The 15486-nt window shown below is 51.3% G+C and overlaps 5 protein-coding genes across 5 annotated transcripts; 2 read left to right on the forward strand and 3 right to left on the reverse strand.

Moving 5' to 3' along the window:
- Nucleotides 1–964: 964 nt before the first annotated feature.
- BO79DRAFT_245928 (uncharacterized protein) lies at nt 965–2273 on the forward strand (the record flags this gene model as incomplete). Its single annotated transcript, XM_025685510.1, has 5 exons — nt 965–1320; nt 1415–1674; nt 1929–1993; nt 2064–2108; nt 2168–2273. Exons 1-5 carry the CDS (start codon nt 1029–1031, stop codon nt 2271–2273), a joined length of 768 nt encoding a protein of 255 aa, XP_025538594.1. The 5' UTR covers nt 965–1028.
- A 173-nt stretch (nt 2274–2446) lies between these two features.
- On the reverse strand, nt 2447–4174 carry BO79DRAFT_288097 (tannase; the record flags this gene model as incomplete). Its single annotated transcript, XM_025688652.1, has 1 exon — nt 2447–4174. The coding sequence occupies one exon, from the start codon at nt 4172–4174 to the stop codon at nt 2447–2449; it is 1728 nt and encodes a 575-aa protein (XP_025538595.1).
- Nucleotides 4175–8772: 4598 nt separating this feature from the next.
- Nucleotides 8773–9863, reverse strand: BO79DRAFT_267152 (zinc-dependent alcohol dehydrogenase family protein; the record flags this gene model as incomplete). Its single annotated transcript, XM_025687028.1, has 2 exons — nt 8773–9299; nt 9356–9863. 2 exons carry the CDS (start codon nt 9861–9863, stop codon nt 8773–8775), a joined length of 1035 nt encoding a protein of 344 aa, XP_025538596.1.
- A 600-nt stretch (nt 9864–10463) lies between these two features.
- BO79DRAFT_267153 (FTFMHR domain-containing protein) lies at nt 10464–13012 on the forward strand (the record flags this gene model as incomplete). Its single annotated transcript, XM_025687029.1, has 3 exons — nt 10464–10560; nt 10619–10670; nt 10726–13012. The coding sequence occupies 3 exons, from the start codon at nt 10464–10466 to the stop codon at nt 13010–13012; spliced, it is 2436 nt and encodes an 811-aa protein (XP_025538597.1).
- A 22-nt stretch (nt 13013–13034) lies between these two features.
- BO79DRAFT_174632 (FAD-binding domain-containing protein) lies at nt 13035–14559 on the reverse strand. Its single transcript, XM_025679753.1, has 2 exons — nt 13894–14559; nt 13035–13842 (listed from the first exon to the last, which is right to left on the reverse strand). The coding sequence occupies exons 1-2, from the start codon at nt 14521–14523 to the stop codon at nt 13072–13074; spliced, it is 1401 nt and encodes a 466-aa protein (XP_025538598.1). The 5' UTR covers nt 14524–14559; the 3' UTR covers nt 13035–13071.
- Nucleotides 14560–15486: the final 927 nt, after the last annotated feature.

The raw sequence follows: 15486 nt of genomic DNA on the forward strand, positions 1-15486 counted from the left end.
CCCAATTGGACTTTCCGTCAGCTTGCTCCAGGTTGGAAGAGCAAACCTCTAGGAGCCCGTTACTTCTCGCTATTTTCTCCTGACAAAACAGTTTAACTACGTCGTACGTATTCCAGCAGACCCCAAGAGTCAACGATGGATATTAGGTAAAAAGGGCACAGTGGACCGTAGGTCCCGCTCCCTGGAAAGGGTACCCGGTGGGCCCCGAGCACTGGAGGGTCCCGAATCGCGCAAATATGCCTGTCTGCATCCTGAAAGCAGAATCTGTCTAGACGCCGTTTTCTTTCCTGCCAAGACGTCGGCCTGTTCGCCATGACACATGGAATAGTGGACCGAGTTCCTCCCTTTGTATAATACCTCCGAGCACCCATGCCAGCTAACGACGGATCCTTGGCGTTCCAAAAATTCCTTCCCCGAATGGGTATCCTGGGACCGGGATGACGGAAAGCATGTGGTTTAGCTCAATTCAAGGTCATTGCCTTCGGATCAGATAAGTATTTCATCGGGGTCCACACTCATTATATTGACAAGCTTTGACCAGGGGCGTACTCGAATAATTTACACGGGCTGACCAGCTCCACCAGAAATTCCCTACCTTGACTGGCATACCGAGCCGAAGGAGATGAACGTCCGAAAATCGGACCCTCGAATGTCCTGCTTGTAGACCCTATGATGTAACCTCGCGACATACTACTAAAAGCCCTGCACCGTTCAGACAGCTGACTGGTCCATGATTCAGTGTACTCTTGCGGGATTAATCTATTAGAGTCCAGGCGAGCGCCACCCTTAGCTCCTCCTTATTGTACTGCAGACTCCGTCTGCACTGCACTCAAGGCAGTCGCCAGCCCGGGAACTCGCATGAACCCGAGAAAAATCTACTAGTCTATAGACATTTTGAAAAGGAATACCATGGGTCACAAAAGCATATGGCGGGACATGGTCCGGTGGCCTGACAACTTTCTCAAGGTTACCGGCGTCGGCGCAATAATCGAGCGAATTATGACTCGATCTACTGCCTTACAGAATAGATGTCAGTGCAGCACACGGACTCTTGGGAGCATATAACCGTGCTGATCCCACTGAGCACACTTATTCCACGTCACAAGCTCATTGGACGCGAAGCATCTCTTCTCTCTATCACGTTACCCGATACAGACACGGCTGCAGATCTAGAGATGCAGTCACTTCTTTTCGTTCTCGCTGCTGTTGCAGCTCTTGTCACTCCCGGCTTTTCATGGAGCTTTCCTGGCACTTTCCCTATAGTGAGGAGGGAATCGATCGAACCCGGCAGTCCCTTGTATGAGTGTCACGCGAATTGCGGTATGTATGATGCAGCACCGATTGATGTGTTCTTTCATGGAATGACTCGATTACCCTCATGATGACTTTGCTCCTTTACTATGACCGTCCCCAGTCCAACCGCTTCATGCAGCTAACCCGAGAAATGTCACAGGTGGCGTCATTCTTATCTCCCAAGACAGCGATGATTACTGCTCCAATTCAACCTACAAGTCCGAGCTCAGTGCTTGCCTGAAGTGTGCTTTGACATACAACATCTGGCAGTACTACGGCGACGACGTAAAGTCTGCAGCCGAGGCTTGCGGAGACAGTGCCACTCCTAGTGCCTCTTCCGCTACCGGCGCTGCAGCCACTGCGACAGCTGCCTCCAATAGTGTATGTTAATTATCAAGTGTCTGGTAGCACACCCAGATCTGACTGACGTGGCCTTCTTCTAAGTCCGCTACAAACACTGCGAACATGGCAACCATCACTTCGACAGCTACTCGAAGTAACTCTGCTTCGTCGGCAACGTCTACTTCCGGTGCTAATACTTTGCTCGGTTCCAACGCATTGGTCTTGGTGTTAGCTGCTGCGGCCGGAGTAGGGGCTTTGATGTAGAAATCCTGTTGCAGGATACAAGATTCTAGTCGTTGGGGGTGGGGGTGGGGGTGGGGGTGGGGGCTCGTTACAAAGGGGCTGGAGTCCGAGTAATGTATATGGATCACCATAGAAATCTCTCTGTGTAGTATGACATCCTGAGAATGATACCTCAAAGCAAATAGATGTACATTCCCTCGTGATGACGGTGCGATTCTCCATGGCTCAAGGTTGGTAGGAAGGGGACTATAGCTAGTAATAAGGCAATAATGAATTTATCATCAATTAGTCTTCAGATGAACTATGTGCTTCACGAGGCTCTTTATGGCCGAAAATATGTTTTGTCTCCTGATCAGTGTTACTTGATTTACATGAAGATCCACAGATGCAAATAGAGGCACGCTAGTGGTAGCAAGTGATACGCTCAACGAATGTGATGCTATCGCAAATGGCCCATGGAGGCCGGCGTTGTAGATCCTAGGTATACACATAATAAAATGACACTAAGCTAATATACATGAATCGATATTATGCTTCAATAATGCGATGCGCAGCCTTATTTGGCTGTTTAGTAAAGGGGCACCTTGTAGGCGTCGAAGGTGTAGTCCCAGGTGTCAAGAGAGGCCTGGTCGTAGACACAGTTGAACTCGGTGCCGTTCTTGGTCCAGAGAGGACGAAGGGGCCAAGAGCAAAGCTGGGCGTTTTGGCCCTCCCACTCACCCGCCAGGTGGGTGGCGTTGAGGGTGTGAGGAACGATACCCTTCTCAACCCAGTTGATCATGACAGCCAGGTTGGTCTGGGGGAAGGGGCCGTTGGCCTGGACATCATTGGTTGCGCAGTGAGAGGCACCCGGGACCAGGAACAGGCGGTACCAGTCACCCATAGCCGCGACACTGGTGTTGTAGGACATGCCCGGGTACATGATATTGCGGACGGAGTTGTAAAAGTAGACCGAAGAGCCGGTAGGAATAGACTGATCAGATTCACCGTGGAAAGTGATGATCTTACCACCCGCCTTCTCAAACTCAGTCAGATCGGGCCAGGTAGTCTGCATGACATCCTCGTAGCGCTTCCAGCCCAACTCCATCCAGTCACGGAGGGTGTCGTAGGTGACATTGTCAAGGGTAGACAGGTTGTCGGCATCGCGGAGCTCTAGGAACTTTGCAACCCACTCACCACCGGTAGAGGCAATGCTCAGTTCATACTCGCCAGTCTCGGAGTTATAAGAGGTCTCGGCGTCACTGAAGGAGGCAGTAGGCTGGTAGGAGATGTAGGCACGGCGGCCCTTGGAGTCATGCAAACCCTTCAGGATTTCAGCAGCCACTGCGACACCCTCGGCAGAGACGGTGCCGTTGATGGCGGGGTCAGTGCCACGCTTGCCAAAGCCAAGACCGATTCCGCTACTGGAGCTGGCAGCGCAATGGTAGGGAAGGCCAATGGTGGAGTTGATGTTGAATTGGAGCTGGCAGAGATCGGTACGGGCAACAACACCGTCGACCTTGCCATCGAGAGAATCGCAAGCGTCGATGGTGGCATTGACGATCTTCTCCAGTTCACATGGAGGGGGGTAGTATCCGAGGGTCTTCTCAACAACGTTAGAGTAAAGATGGTTGGCCTGCTGCTGGCCGTAGCGAATGGCAGGGGCACCAGGGATGACACCGTCATAGACGCCAGGGTACTTCTGAACCTGACTCCAGCCTTCACGACCACCCTCGGAGCAACCCTGGTAGTAGGTGTACAGCTTCTCGTCTCCCATGCTATAGAAATTTTTGGTGAACTCCTTGCCGACGATGGTCAGCTCACCGATACCGTGATATCCCATGGAGTAGAGGGCCTCGTAGTTGATCGTGCCATTGGCCAGGAGGAAAGCAGTGTCCAATTCGCCGCCAAAACCACCGTCGGTGGTACCGGCAACAGCACCATACATGACACCACCGGGAAGATAGCTAGAGCCGCCGCTGATCATGTACGCCATGCCACCTGTGGCCAGGAAGCGGTTCTCGAAGCTCTCGGGGGCGGGGAGCCAGTACTGCAATTTCACGGTGTCGCCGCGACCATTGTGGGTGTAGTTGAAGGTGACGCCGCAGTAATCGTAGGTGGCATCGGGGAAGAAAACCTGGCCGCTGGTAGAGGCGTTGTAGACAGGGGAGGCGGTTACAGAGGAGGGAATCATGGTGAGCCCGTACACAGAGCTGGGCAGGGCAGCCTTGACGTTGGCAGTGGTACAGACATCAGCCAGAGAAGCTGCATGGGCAGCAGTGGCGGTCAAACCCGCCATCATCGCACCACGACGCATGATGGGCTTGCGACAAATGAGAGATGGAATTATGGTGTAAACGATGTCCAGGCCGATATATAATTAAGTAACCTCGTTAAAGCGGGTAGGAGGAAGAGTGGATGAACGAGTGATGTCTTCTGGGCAATAGATGTGGTCGGAGGGAGCCCTGGTCTTATATAACCAGCATCTAACCATGACAAGCTCTCTTTTGGTCTGCCGTGTAAAAGAGATCATCATTGTGGCGGAACAAGGCGAGAAGCTGGTCAGGAGACGCTCCCAGTGGATGCCGTTGACTATGGAATTCAAACGCCTCCCTCTCCCTGCCCCGAGTAGTGGTTGAGCCAAGAACGCGTGTCCTACGGGCCACAGAACAAATTAAGATGGTAGCCTAATAGATAGTGCCTACAATATAGACAGATCGGTTGAAAGCTCCGATTTGGAACAGGCTAGAACGCATCTTGGCAGATTCGTCACACCTGGAAGCTGGGTGGGCCCAGGGCGCCATTATCTGCAGATGCATCTGGAATGATGCTCGGAGCATTCCGAAAACGAGTTGATGATGCCTTGTAGCTTATTTTCACATTGATGCCGTCATTACACCCGTTCAAACGTCCCATAGAGAATTTAAGAGATTCTACGTTGTGGATCGAAGCCTTTATCTCGGGTAGATTTCCCCAGCGTTAGCAGTTTCTTATTCCCGACCAATGTAGGTGTACCTGCACTTGGGCCAGGCGAAGGCCATGTAGGAAGATGAAGCATCCTAGTCATATGACAGAGCAGCAGACCTGCGGCCGAGACATTGATAGTGAAGTATTGATGCTTCTTCTTGAGCAGGTTCTGAGATGCGGTCAATTTTTGCAGCGGCCGATATTGGGCAGGGTCTTACGGCTAGTCGCGGCATTGAGCTTAAAACCTAAAAGGTAAAAGGTTTATGTAAAGTAGGTCTACTGCAGGGTCTTCTCGGCTCCCTTTCCACGAGCATGATTCACTAGGCCTTCTCATTCACAAAGCGCAGCTTCCTTTGCACAAGGAACGTCTTCATTGTTTTTTTACATACTCCGTCATGGCATTGCTTTGTTACTCATGACGGCAGTCGGAGATCAGACACTATTTTTCAGGGTCTGAATTAGGCAGGGTTTGTTGTCGCCCCGTGCCATTAAAAACTTTATCCGCCCTGTACGTAAAAGCCTGTCGATTATGAAATCATTCATCACGCTTCCTTATATCTCGGGATAGTGAGAAGATCATTCTACCTTCTTTGGCCGCGTCATGTATCGTGCATACAAAATTTCTGTTCACGTCTAGGCACCAGCTTATGAGCCTCAGAGGCAGACATCGCTCCTGGCTAATGGGTCGGCTCTCGAATGAGCTGGATTATGCTTGATTGAAGAGTGGGACTTCTTTGTCGGCGAATATTCGGGGATTTATTCGTCAAAATTGGTCTTCATCAGTTTTTCGGTACGAAATCTTACGTGGCAACCCCGTATCTTGGTGGGACCCGGGGTAAGTTTTTATGCGGACCAGGAGAGAAGGCTAAACGGGTATAGAAAACTTTATCGTAAAATCCATCTTTGCAGAGCAATATAGAGGTGGTGATATCTATAGGACGTAGTAATCTGCCCCACTGGTCAACTAATGCAGGTACGCAATGCTTGAAGATCGCCCTAGACGTTACGGCACAAATTTAGTAGTCAATACACAGGTCTCGATCATTTACCCTAGCACTCTGAATTGTGGCTTTGCTGGTTTAAACCTTGGTTGGTATCTAACGCATGGGTATGTTTTAGTTGCTACGTGGGTAGAAGGATATCGAATGAACTAATTTTAGAGGCACTCCGGTCTTTGAAGAATCACGGAGTGTAGCAGAGCATCTTAGCAGGGGTCATTGTGCCGATATACATATCCGAGAATATTTCATGGCAGTTCAGGTGACCTGTGACAAATAAAAGCCTACTTGGTACACCCAAAATGCCCATATGCTCGCAGTTCCCACCTGAATGCCGGCTCTCTATCGCAAAATCATACTTCTTCTGCGTGCTGGGTAGAGACTTCCAATCTTAGTTAAACTTCTGTAGTAAACGTCTCTGCCCCGCTGCCAAAGTATTATCCCTTTTCTCCATGTGGGTTGGTTAGCTACAGTCTAGCTGTATATTACCAGCGCTTAACATAATCCGTGAGGAACCCCTGATTTGGAGCGGTTACCCTGGTCCCATCATACATCTTTTCTTCCACGGAGTCACATATCATGTTCAATCAGTATCCGTGAATCAAGTGTACGTCAGCGTAGCAATTCCCTCATGGGGTTGACGGCAGGAGAGATATTGATGGGTTCAGACAGCAGGATTTCTACTAACAAAAAGAACTCAACAGAACGCAGTGGGACTCCATGAAAGAGGGCCCTGTATTTCTTCGCAGTGATAAGGTCTTCATGGCTCCATTTGGCGTTAACTTTGACGATCACGTTGTAAGGGGTCAATAGGCAGGCAATAGGCATACCTGGTAAACAGGATAATATAGCTGTGGGCTCAGAGATGAAGTTGATATCTGATTGAATACCAGTGCGATGCGAACTTCTCTAGCAAGGCGGGGTGGTCCACCAGAGCGGACTCCAGGCCGCACGATGGGGTGGAATTTTACGTCAGACAAGCCACTGATATGGAACCAATGGAATATCTCTGGTGATGATAATCCTCAAGCTGGAGCTTGTTGAGCCTGCACACTAGGCGGCCATTACAAGAAATTTTCTGACTGGGAGAAACATTCTAGTTGAAACGCATGGTTATCACGCCGGTCCCCGACGCAATCCGCCCACACGGCAGATTACGGCCATCCTTTCACCCGTGGAAGGGGCTAGTACTATGTTCAGCCCTTCAAGATATGATGAGGCAGTCTTCCACTTCTTTCTTCAGCTACTTTCTTCATTTCATTTTCTTCTACCGCTTAGTATCACTTTCTACCCTCCCTTTCAAATGGATATGCCGGTCTACAAACTTCCATCCACCCCTTCAGAGACCTTTACTCATTACAATGATTTGATTTTATTGATTATAGACATGTAGCGCTGTTTGATATGTAGTGGACGGCGCGTTGGTATACCCAGCTTTGTTACGAATAATAAATTCCCTATTGTGTGAAATGCCCGCCATGTAGTTGTACGCGGGACAGACGGGTGTATGGCAGGTCATACACTATCAGAACGGGCCGGAGACGCGCACAAGACGTGGTTACATAGGAAACTATGATCACTGTGCTGTGAGTACATGATTGACAGATTTAGCCTCGTTTTAGTTATTTCGCCTCCTGGAACTATGCTAAAGATCAACTCCAATTCCCCATGCTTGTGGAATCAATCATGAGCCTGTTCATTGCTAGGCCAGTTTGTACTACATACATTCACCTTTTCTCAATCAGACCTGTTCAGAGATGTTCCTCCATTTGGCTAGGGTTCATCTTCTTCTAGCAGTGAGACATGCGGTTACTCCAGCAACGAATAAGGGTGGGTGCAGTCTAATCAGGATGCCCCGCACATCTTTTAGGTTTCCCCGCGGTTCCCGGAGCCCCAAGCGTCCATTAACATGAACTTTCTTCCACACAATCATCGCCATATACCCATCAGCCTCCTTCTACTTCTCTTCCTCTAGTACACCCCTACAATGTCTGTTGCTGCAACAGAGAAGCGACCGGAGATTATTGAGATTGCCCGGGGTCTGAATCATGTTCCCATTTGCGAGGAATACGAGCGCATGATCTCCGGCATGCTGTAGGAGACCTCATTCCATGTGCAATGCATGCACAACCTAACAGTCTCTCAGGTATAATCCCATCGTTCCCCGGTTGATGGAAGCTCGTCATCGGGCCCGCGGAGTCACTCAGGACTACAACAACCTGGATGCGAAGTCCGTGTCCTACGAGAAGATCGCAGACGTGCGATTTGAGCTGCTGCAACAGGTGGTAGGGAGAGTCGGCTCGGGAACCTTTGTGGAACCCCCATTCAATCCAGACTATGGCTGTAACATTGTCATTGGCCGTGATTGCTTCATCAACTTCAAGTGAGTTCACCCGTACATGCGGCAAGCTTTTGTCGCTAACAGTAAACAAGCTTCACTGCCCTCGACACCAGCTTGATCATCATCGGCGACCGCGTGCAGTTTGGCCCCAACGTCAACCTCTTCACGGCCGGACATGACGTTAGTGTACTTTCGCGCCGCAAGTTTGTCGAATTTGGCCATCCCATTCGTATCGGCGATGACTGCTGGATCGGCGGCAACGTTGTCATCTTGCCTGGGGTGACCATTGGCGAGGGCTCAACTATCGGCGCGGGTTCCGTCGTCACCAAGGATATTCCTCCTTTCTCTGTGGCCGTGGGAAATCCCTGTCGCGTGCGCAAGACCATCCCGTCTGCAGAGGAGGAGGAGCAGGACCCGAACAACCCTTACCGCAATATGGTGCGCGAAGATAGACGATAGACTGATACAGATTAGGTGATTGGGCTTCCATAACTGACCAGTCAACCCCATTTTTGAGATTCTGTTCATGTAGACCAACTATAGCAATGATTTTTTATTGTACACATAACATCTCATTTATTTACCGTCCACCATAACCCTGTGCTCAGCTCAAAATTCAATGCAAACCTTGCCAACATGCTGCCCACTGGCCAGGTAGTTATAGGCCTCGACCACCTGGTCACGACTGAACTTGAACGTCTTCTCAACCGGCACGGGAAGATCCCGGTTTCCAATGAAACGCGCCGCTTCTTCCAGCAGCTGCTTGGATCCCGTCATAATACCACGAACCACGGCGCCCTTGCCAAGAGCCAATGCAGCAACGTCCGGCATTTCCTCCTGGGCAGCCTGAGCCAGGAAACCAATCACTGCAATATTGCCACCGTACGCGACGGCGTCGAGGGACTGCTTGATGGTTCCCGCTCCTCCGTTCTCAAAAATGTAATCTGCACCCTGGCCGTTCGTAACCTTCTGCACCTCAGCAGCCCAGTCGGGCGTTTTCTTGTAGTTGATAGTATGGTCAACGCCATACTTCTCCTTGACATGCTGGAGTTTCTCGTCGGAGGATGAGGTGATGATAGTAGTCGCGCCGGCCGCCTTGGCCAGGACAAGACCTGTGATAGACACTCCACCGGTTCCTAAACAGATCAGATACTGCAATCCCCAACAAGAGGAATTATGCATGACAACATACCCAAGAAAAGCACCGATTGGCCCGGGCGCAGAGGTAGATTTCCGTACAAAGCATTCCACGCCGTAACTCCGGTGCACACGACACCCGCCCACTGGGCATAGCTCAACTTGGAAGACTCGGGGATCTTAACCACAGCGTGTGCAGGCACAGAGAAGTATTCCCGCATGACACCGTCAACAGGACCACCCAAGCCCCAATGCCAGCTCTTCAAGGGGCCGTACGTGGTAGCGAGGTCAAAATTGACGATAACCTTGTCTCCTTGCTGCAGTCCGGAGACGCCCTCACCGACCTCGACGATGTCACCGGCAGCATCAGAGCCCGGCACGACCTGATCCTTGACAGGAAAGGGATATTTGCCGGTGGAGATGGCAATGTCACGGAAGTTCAGGGCAACACTGCGGACTTTGATGAGAACTTCATGCTTGCCGGCGGAGGGGATGGCTTCTTGGTGTTGGGCCAGCTTGTCCCAGGAATCGCGGGCGGAGAGACGAAGAACTGTTTGGGACATGTTGAGATATGTTTCTAGGGTGTAGCAAGAGTTGAGTGTAGTCCTGAGTAACGGTACTATTGATGTGATAGCACGATTTTTCAGTATTATTTGTTTGTTTAGTTCGATTGTGATGTCTAGTTACTACTTGCAGGCGGCCAGTATATATAGTTATGCTGTCGCCGTATTTCTGCCCCAACTGGTATCGTCATAATGGTCGCGATGCGAGATAACGTTATTATAAATCAAGAATGAGTACTGAACACCATCATATAAAGCTTAATAATAATCTAGTGTGTACCCCTCTCTAAGACGTGGTTTTCAGGAGGGTTCTCGTTGGGGTCAAAATGATACCTTCAAAAGGCGGCGATTGGGGCAGAAATATAGGTCCCAGTTAGATTATAGGTTGGGAAAGTCATGATCTCATTGAGAACCAGTAGCCAATAAGCATCCGAATCAACCAAATAACTGGGGCCATCTGGCATGCTGACTCACCTCGTACACTGTCCTCCTTTTCTGCCCCGATTCTGCTCCAATTTCTGCCCCAATATGTGCCCCGAATAACCATCCCCAACCCTTCCCCATCATCAGTACCCGAGCATAATTTCCATACCACTCTGAATGGCGCCAGGAAGACCCAAACTTCATATCCCCCCGTGTACCTTCTGTGGCAAGACCTTCAATCGGTCGCACCACCTGCGGCGACATGAGCGGATTCGTAAGTGGCCCTTCACCGCATCACCCTCCAATCCGGTACGACACTGACCTTTTCGTAGATACCCAGGAAAAGCCGTTTCAATGTCACTGCGGCCATGCATTTGCCAGACAGTAAGCCATTATCATGTAACAGCACCTTTAATAATGTCCTGCCAACATATTGAAGGGACCTTCTGAGGCGCCATAACCGGGTATCCCACTCTTCCACGGGACTCCAGTCGCCCCCAGAGAAATCTCCCAATACTGGGTCTTCGAGCGCTGGTCCGGATCAATTCGATTCAAACAATTCGTCCCTAGCACGCACTGCATGCTTGGAAAATGTCGTCTCGGCGTCGAATCTGTCTGCTTCGACAGCCCCATTTCCGAGTATAACCACTCCGACCGCATGGGACGAGCCATCCCAGACACTTCCTGCTCTTTTTCAATGCTCCCTGGAAAGCTTCCCCGAAATGGAGTTGGGGCAGGACCCAATCTCCGATAACTTTGCCTTTGCATTTCCCAACTTTGTCCCCTCTCAGTTCCTCAACACTGAGATCTCTCTCTCAGATCTTCTCGAGCAGTTTCCCGCACAGGGGCAGGAGTCTCAGGGACCACGGCCGTCTTCAACGCCAGCTGGTCCGCCCGCTGCCTCTCCCGACGACACAACAGACTACTCTGGTGACCTGCCTGATCCTAAGTACCGGTTACAGCGACGATTGCCAACGCTAGATGACCAGCCGCACAAAAGTGGCCTGGAGGCGCAGCTCGACGCTGCAGGATGTCCGTGGGCAATCTCCGCTGTCGCTTACAAGATCATCATGGACAAATTGACCGCGAGGCGGACCACCTTGAGTGAATTGTCATTACCATCCAGGTGCGCTCTCGTACGGTATCTGGAAGGCTACTTCCGAGGATTTCATGATCACCTTCCGTTCCTGCATGTGCCGACCTTCCGCGCAGAGACTGTTGAACCGGAGCTCCTCCTTGCGATGGCGGCTGTCGGCGCTTTGCATCGCTTTGAGCATCACAAGGGTCACCAGTTGTACGTTGCAGCGCGGTCTCTGATCGACCAGAACACACAGGATCATCGTCGCAGACTGATTAGCCAGTTAGTCGGCCGTTCGCCAGGGTCTGCAGCATATGCTAGTCCTTTTTCGAACAGTCGCCGCAATTCGAGAAACCCAACCAGTGCAGATGAGATGGCTGAAGACAACACCAGTGAACTACAGCGAGCACAAGCCTTGATCGTTCTTACAGCCATGAGCTCTTGGGGTGAGGAAGTACTTGCGCAGGATAGCCTAGCGATGAGCAGCCAGTTGGCAGTGCTCGTGCGGAAACTGGGAATTCAAGAAACAGACAACTGTGCAGATGCGGAAATGAGCTGGCCGGCGTGGGTGGCACACCAACAGCGGCGACGCACCTTCTTGATCGCATACATCGTCTTTAACCTGCAGAGCATCATCTTCAACATTCCACCGCAGATTCTTACCAGCGAGGTGGCCGTGTGTCTGCCATCCTGCGAATCAGAATGGAGGGCCTCATCACCCGCTGCGTGGGAGCGACATCGCGCCGTGTCCCGGCTACATGAACGCGCATTCACCTCGACACTGAACGACCTTCTCAACGGAAATGATATTACCGACCATAGTCTCATATCTCCATTCTCCAATTATATCCTCATTCACGGCCTGGTGCAGCGCATCTACTTTGAGCGACAAGCCGCCGGTGGCAGTTTACGCGGCCCGCTCATAGAATCCCTCGAATCTGCACTGAAGCACTGGCAAGCCAGCTGGGAGAGCACCTGGGAGTCCAGTCTGGACCCATATTCTCCCAAGGGACCTTTGGGTTTCAACGCGACCGCACTGCTCCGACTGGCTTACATCCGCTTGAATTGCCGAACAGGGCTCTGCCATGAACTCCTCTCTAGCGATACGACTCGGCTTAAATCACTCATTTCTTCAACACCACCACCGAACCATATCAGTCGTTCTCCTTCCCTCGATCGCGCTATTCTCCAGTGCATTCACGCGCTGAGCATCCCTGTGCGGGTGGGAATTCCCTACGTCGCGCGTACACAGACCTTGGACTGGAGCGTGCAACACTCCATTTGTCACCTTGAGTGTGCGGTGCTATTGATACGGTGGATGCAGATACTGTCTATTGCGGTGACAGCAAGCGGGATGGGCAGTCTGCGGGAGGATGAACGGAAGCTGCTCCGCATGGTGGAGTACTTGATTCAGGAGACACATTACGTGGAGGAGGACGCCAAGGAGGGAGAGAGCGAAGCGCAGAAGATCCAGCGGCTGGCGAGGATGACCGCGCAGGTATGGGCGGAGATATCAAGCGGGATTCATGTCTTTGATCTGGTTCGGAGGATTGGGGAGGCGTTGGGGGGTATTGCGGACGTGCTAACGGGGGAAGGGGGTAGTGAGACATATTGTCTCTCCTCTAGCTCTGGAAATGTAAGCCGGTAAGGGAAAAGTATTGATCAACATCGGCTCATACTATTAGAATTATCATAGCACCACATGAGTTACTTCAACGCCGGCAGCGCCAACGCAAAGACATTTTCCGGGTCAAACCTCTCCTTCAGCTCGCGTACCACCTCCGCATTGGTACCAAACGCCTTTTTGACCGCCTCATCTGGCTTCATGCTCGCCAATCTCATCAAAGACACATACGCCGTGGACAAAACATTCCCCTCGTCGACCTGCGCAACCTCCTTTGCCGTCTTAACCGCCCACTCCTCAGACGTGCCCGCATTTTGCTCATCCGTAGCACATCCGAGAATCTCAAGCATATAATGAGGCTCCCTCGTTGCAAACACGGAATGCTCAAGCTTGCTTGCATCTTCACTAGCAGACTGTCCCCGCAGCTGATGGATTGAGAGCATCGTGCCTGGATCTGACGGCATCGATGCCACGTTCCGCCCAATCACCCCTGCAACAGCGGGGTTGATGCGCCGGATGTTATGCGTCTGGAGGGAGCCATATACAGCTTCAGGGACGAGGGCACCATTGCCTTTGAACCAGTCTGGAACGGTCGTGGGGGCGACGGTGTTTATAAGAAGAGGGGCGAGGGAGGAGATTTTCTCGACCCATCGTTGGCCCTCTTCCAGGTCGGGGTGGCTCCATGTGAAGAGCACAGCGAAAACGCGACCGTGAGGACTGTTGAGGGCGGCCTGCTGCAGGGTCACTGGGGGAGGAAGGCCCTCTGTGTTGAGGAGGTCCTCGTAGGCGGCATTGAAAGTGATGATGGTTTGGGCTATATCAGAGGAGTCGAAGATAATAGCGCCGGCGAGGAGCTATACTTCCAGTTTAGATTATGTATCATACGGGGAAAGAAGAGAAGATACCTTTGTAAGCGGATAGACCCTGATAGTAACATCGACAATGATGCCGTAGATGCCCCCTGCACCACGAATGCCACGTAGGAGGGACTCATCAGCGACAATAATCTCCCCGTTAGCATTCACCACTGTGGCCCCCAGTATATGATCAACACCTAGTCCCCAATGAGACGAAAATGGCCCATAGCCGCCATACATGGCCCAGCCGACATATCCGACGCTGGGTATAGAACCGGTCGGAGTGCCCAGCCCCTCCTCCCAGAGGATACTAGCAAGTTCACCCTGAAGTATTCCTCCCTGGACCGTAGCGGACTGACGATCCGGGCCGACTGTAACGGCCGTCAAGGCGCGTAGGTCGATGAGGAGAGCGCCGTCAACGACGGAGCGGCCCTCAAGATTGTGGCCGCCCGAGCGAACGCTGAATGGTACGGCTTGAGACTTGGCGAATTTGACGAGCGCTGCGACATCAGCGGGGGACTGGGGCTGCACGATGGCCAGCGGACGGGCGTTGATGCCGGCGATCCACCCCCGGCTGGCTGTGGGCACATACTCGGCGGAGGTGGGCGGGATGTAGCCAATGCTGGGGTGTGAGAGGAGAAAGGCCTCCAGGGCTGCAAGTGAGGTGGAACCGGTCATGACGCCAGCCTGTATGTTATAAAAGGGATGGATGAGGATTGAACGAGCGAGGAGTTCATGATCGATTTATAACAAGTAAAAGAGGGGTCGCATAAGGCTGTTCAGCATGCTGACAGCCATGCAGTCATCAATAAGTTTGTAAATTGTTTAAGGTTGGCTGGGACAGGCGGACCGTTGTTCCATATCTCACCTCATCATCCCCAACATCGTAGATGCTCGATTGTGTATTCACCCATATGAAAGTCATTGTGGTACCACCCTGAGGTCGCGGACAGCTGTTCCAAGTCCAAACCCAATCCCGCCGTCCAATAGCATGAGCCTTGAACGTTTCCTGATGCAGTTAATACTGGGTTGGCATCAGCACTACTGGGTAGTAGATTGCTCGGACCTCGTCCCTGTTGTCTATAATTGGTCGATCCGTCTGGCCCGAGGAACTTTGGTAGGGGTTTTGTGGGTCACTGAATTCGTTGAATCTTATGGGGCTGTTGCAGCCTTGTGAGTCGGTATGTAAATGGATGCCTGTCGGTATATTAGTGCATGATATACATTGATTTATTAATACCCTGATTTGTAATATACCTAGTTATTCAAGAACTATTTTTCAGCTGCTCGTGCTTTTAGAACCGCTATACGCGGAAATTTTCTGTTCTACCAAATGAGGTTCTCTGACTCCGCCCTTACCAATTTCGCCTTAGAAATTCACAGGATAGCTGGCGTGAAGCCGGCTATAATAAAACCTGTTGCACTATAAATGCGACAAACCCGAACCTAGGTGAATGATAACTTTGGACGCGGTACTTGGCAAATCCCGCGGGATGCGTTTCCGTTTATTGCGCATGACCTGAAGAATAGCTCATTAATGCTAATGACACATATCGCTCGGCTCTACATCTTGTGTTACTATCTTGCAATAGAGGACAAAACGTGTAAAGGAAGTGAAAACTGCATATACATGGACACTAA

This window comes from Aspergillus costaricaensis, assembly GCF_003184835.1.
Source record: "Aspergillus costaricaensis CBS 115574 unplaced genomic scaffold BO79scaffold_19, whole genome shotgun sequence".
NCBI lineage: Eukaryota > Fungi > Ascomycota > Eurotiomycetes > Eurotiales > Aspergillaceae > Aspergillus > Aspergillus costaricensis.

Excerpts from the sequence above, each read along its gene's own strand:
- BO79DRAFT_174632 (XM_025679753.1), bottom strand. The coding sequence starts at position 14,523 with ATGACCGGTTCCACCTCACTTGCAGCCCTGGAGGCCTTTCTCCTCTCA. Across the intron at positions 13,843-13,893 it reads GGGTCTATCCGCTTACAAAG|CTCCTCGCCGGCGCTATTAT; the intron begins GTATCTTCTCTT and ends CTGGAAGTATAG.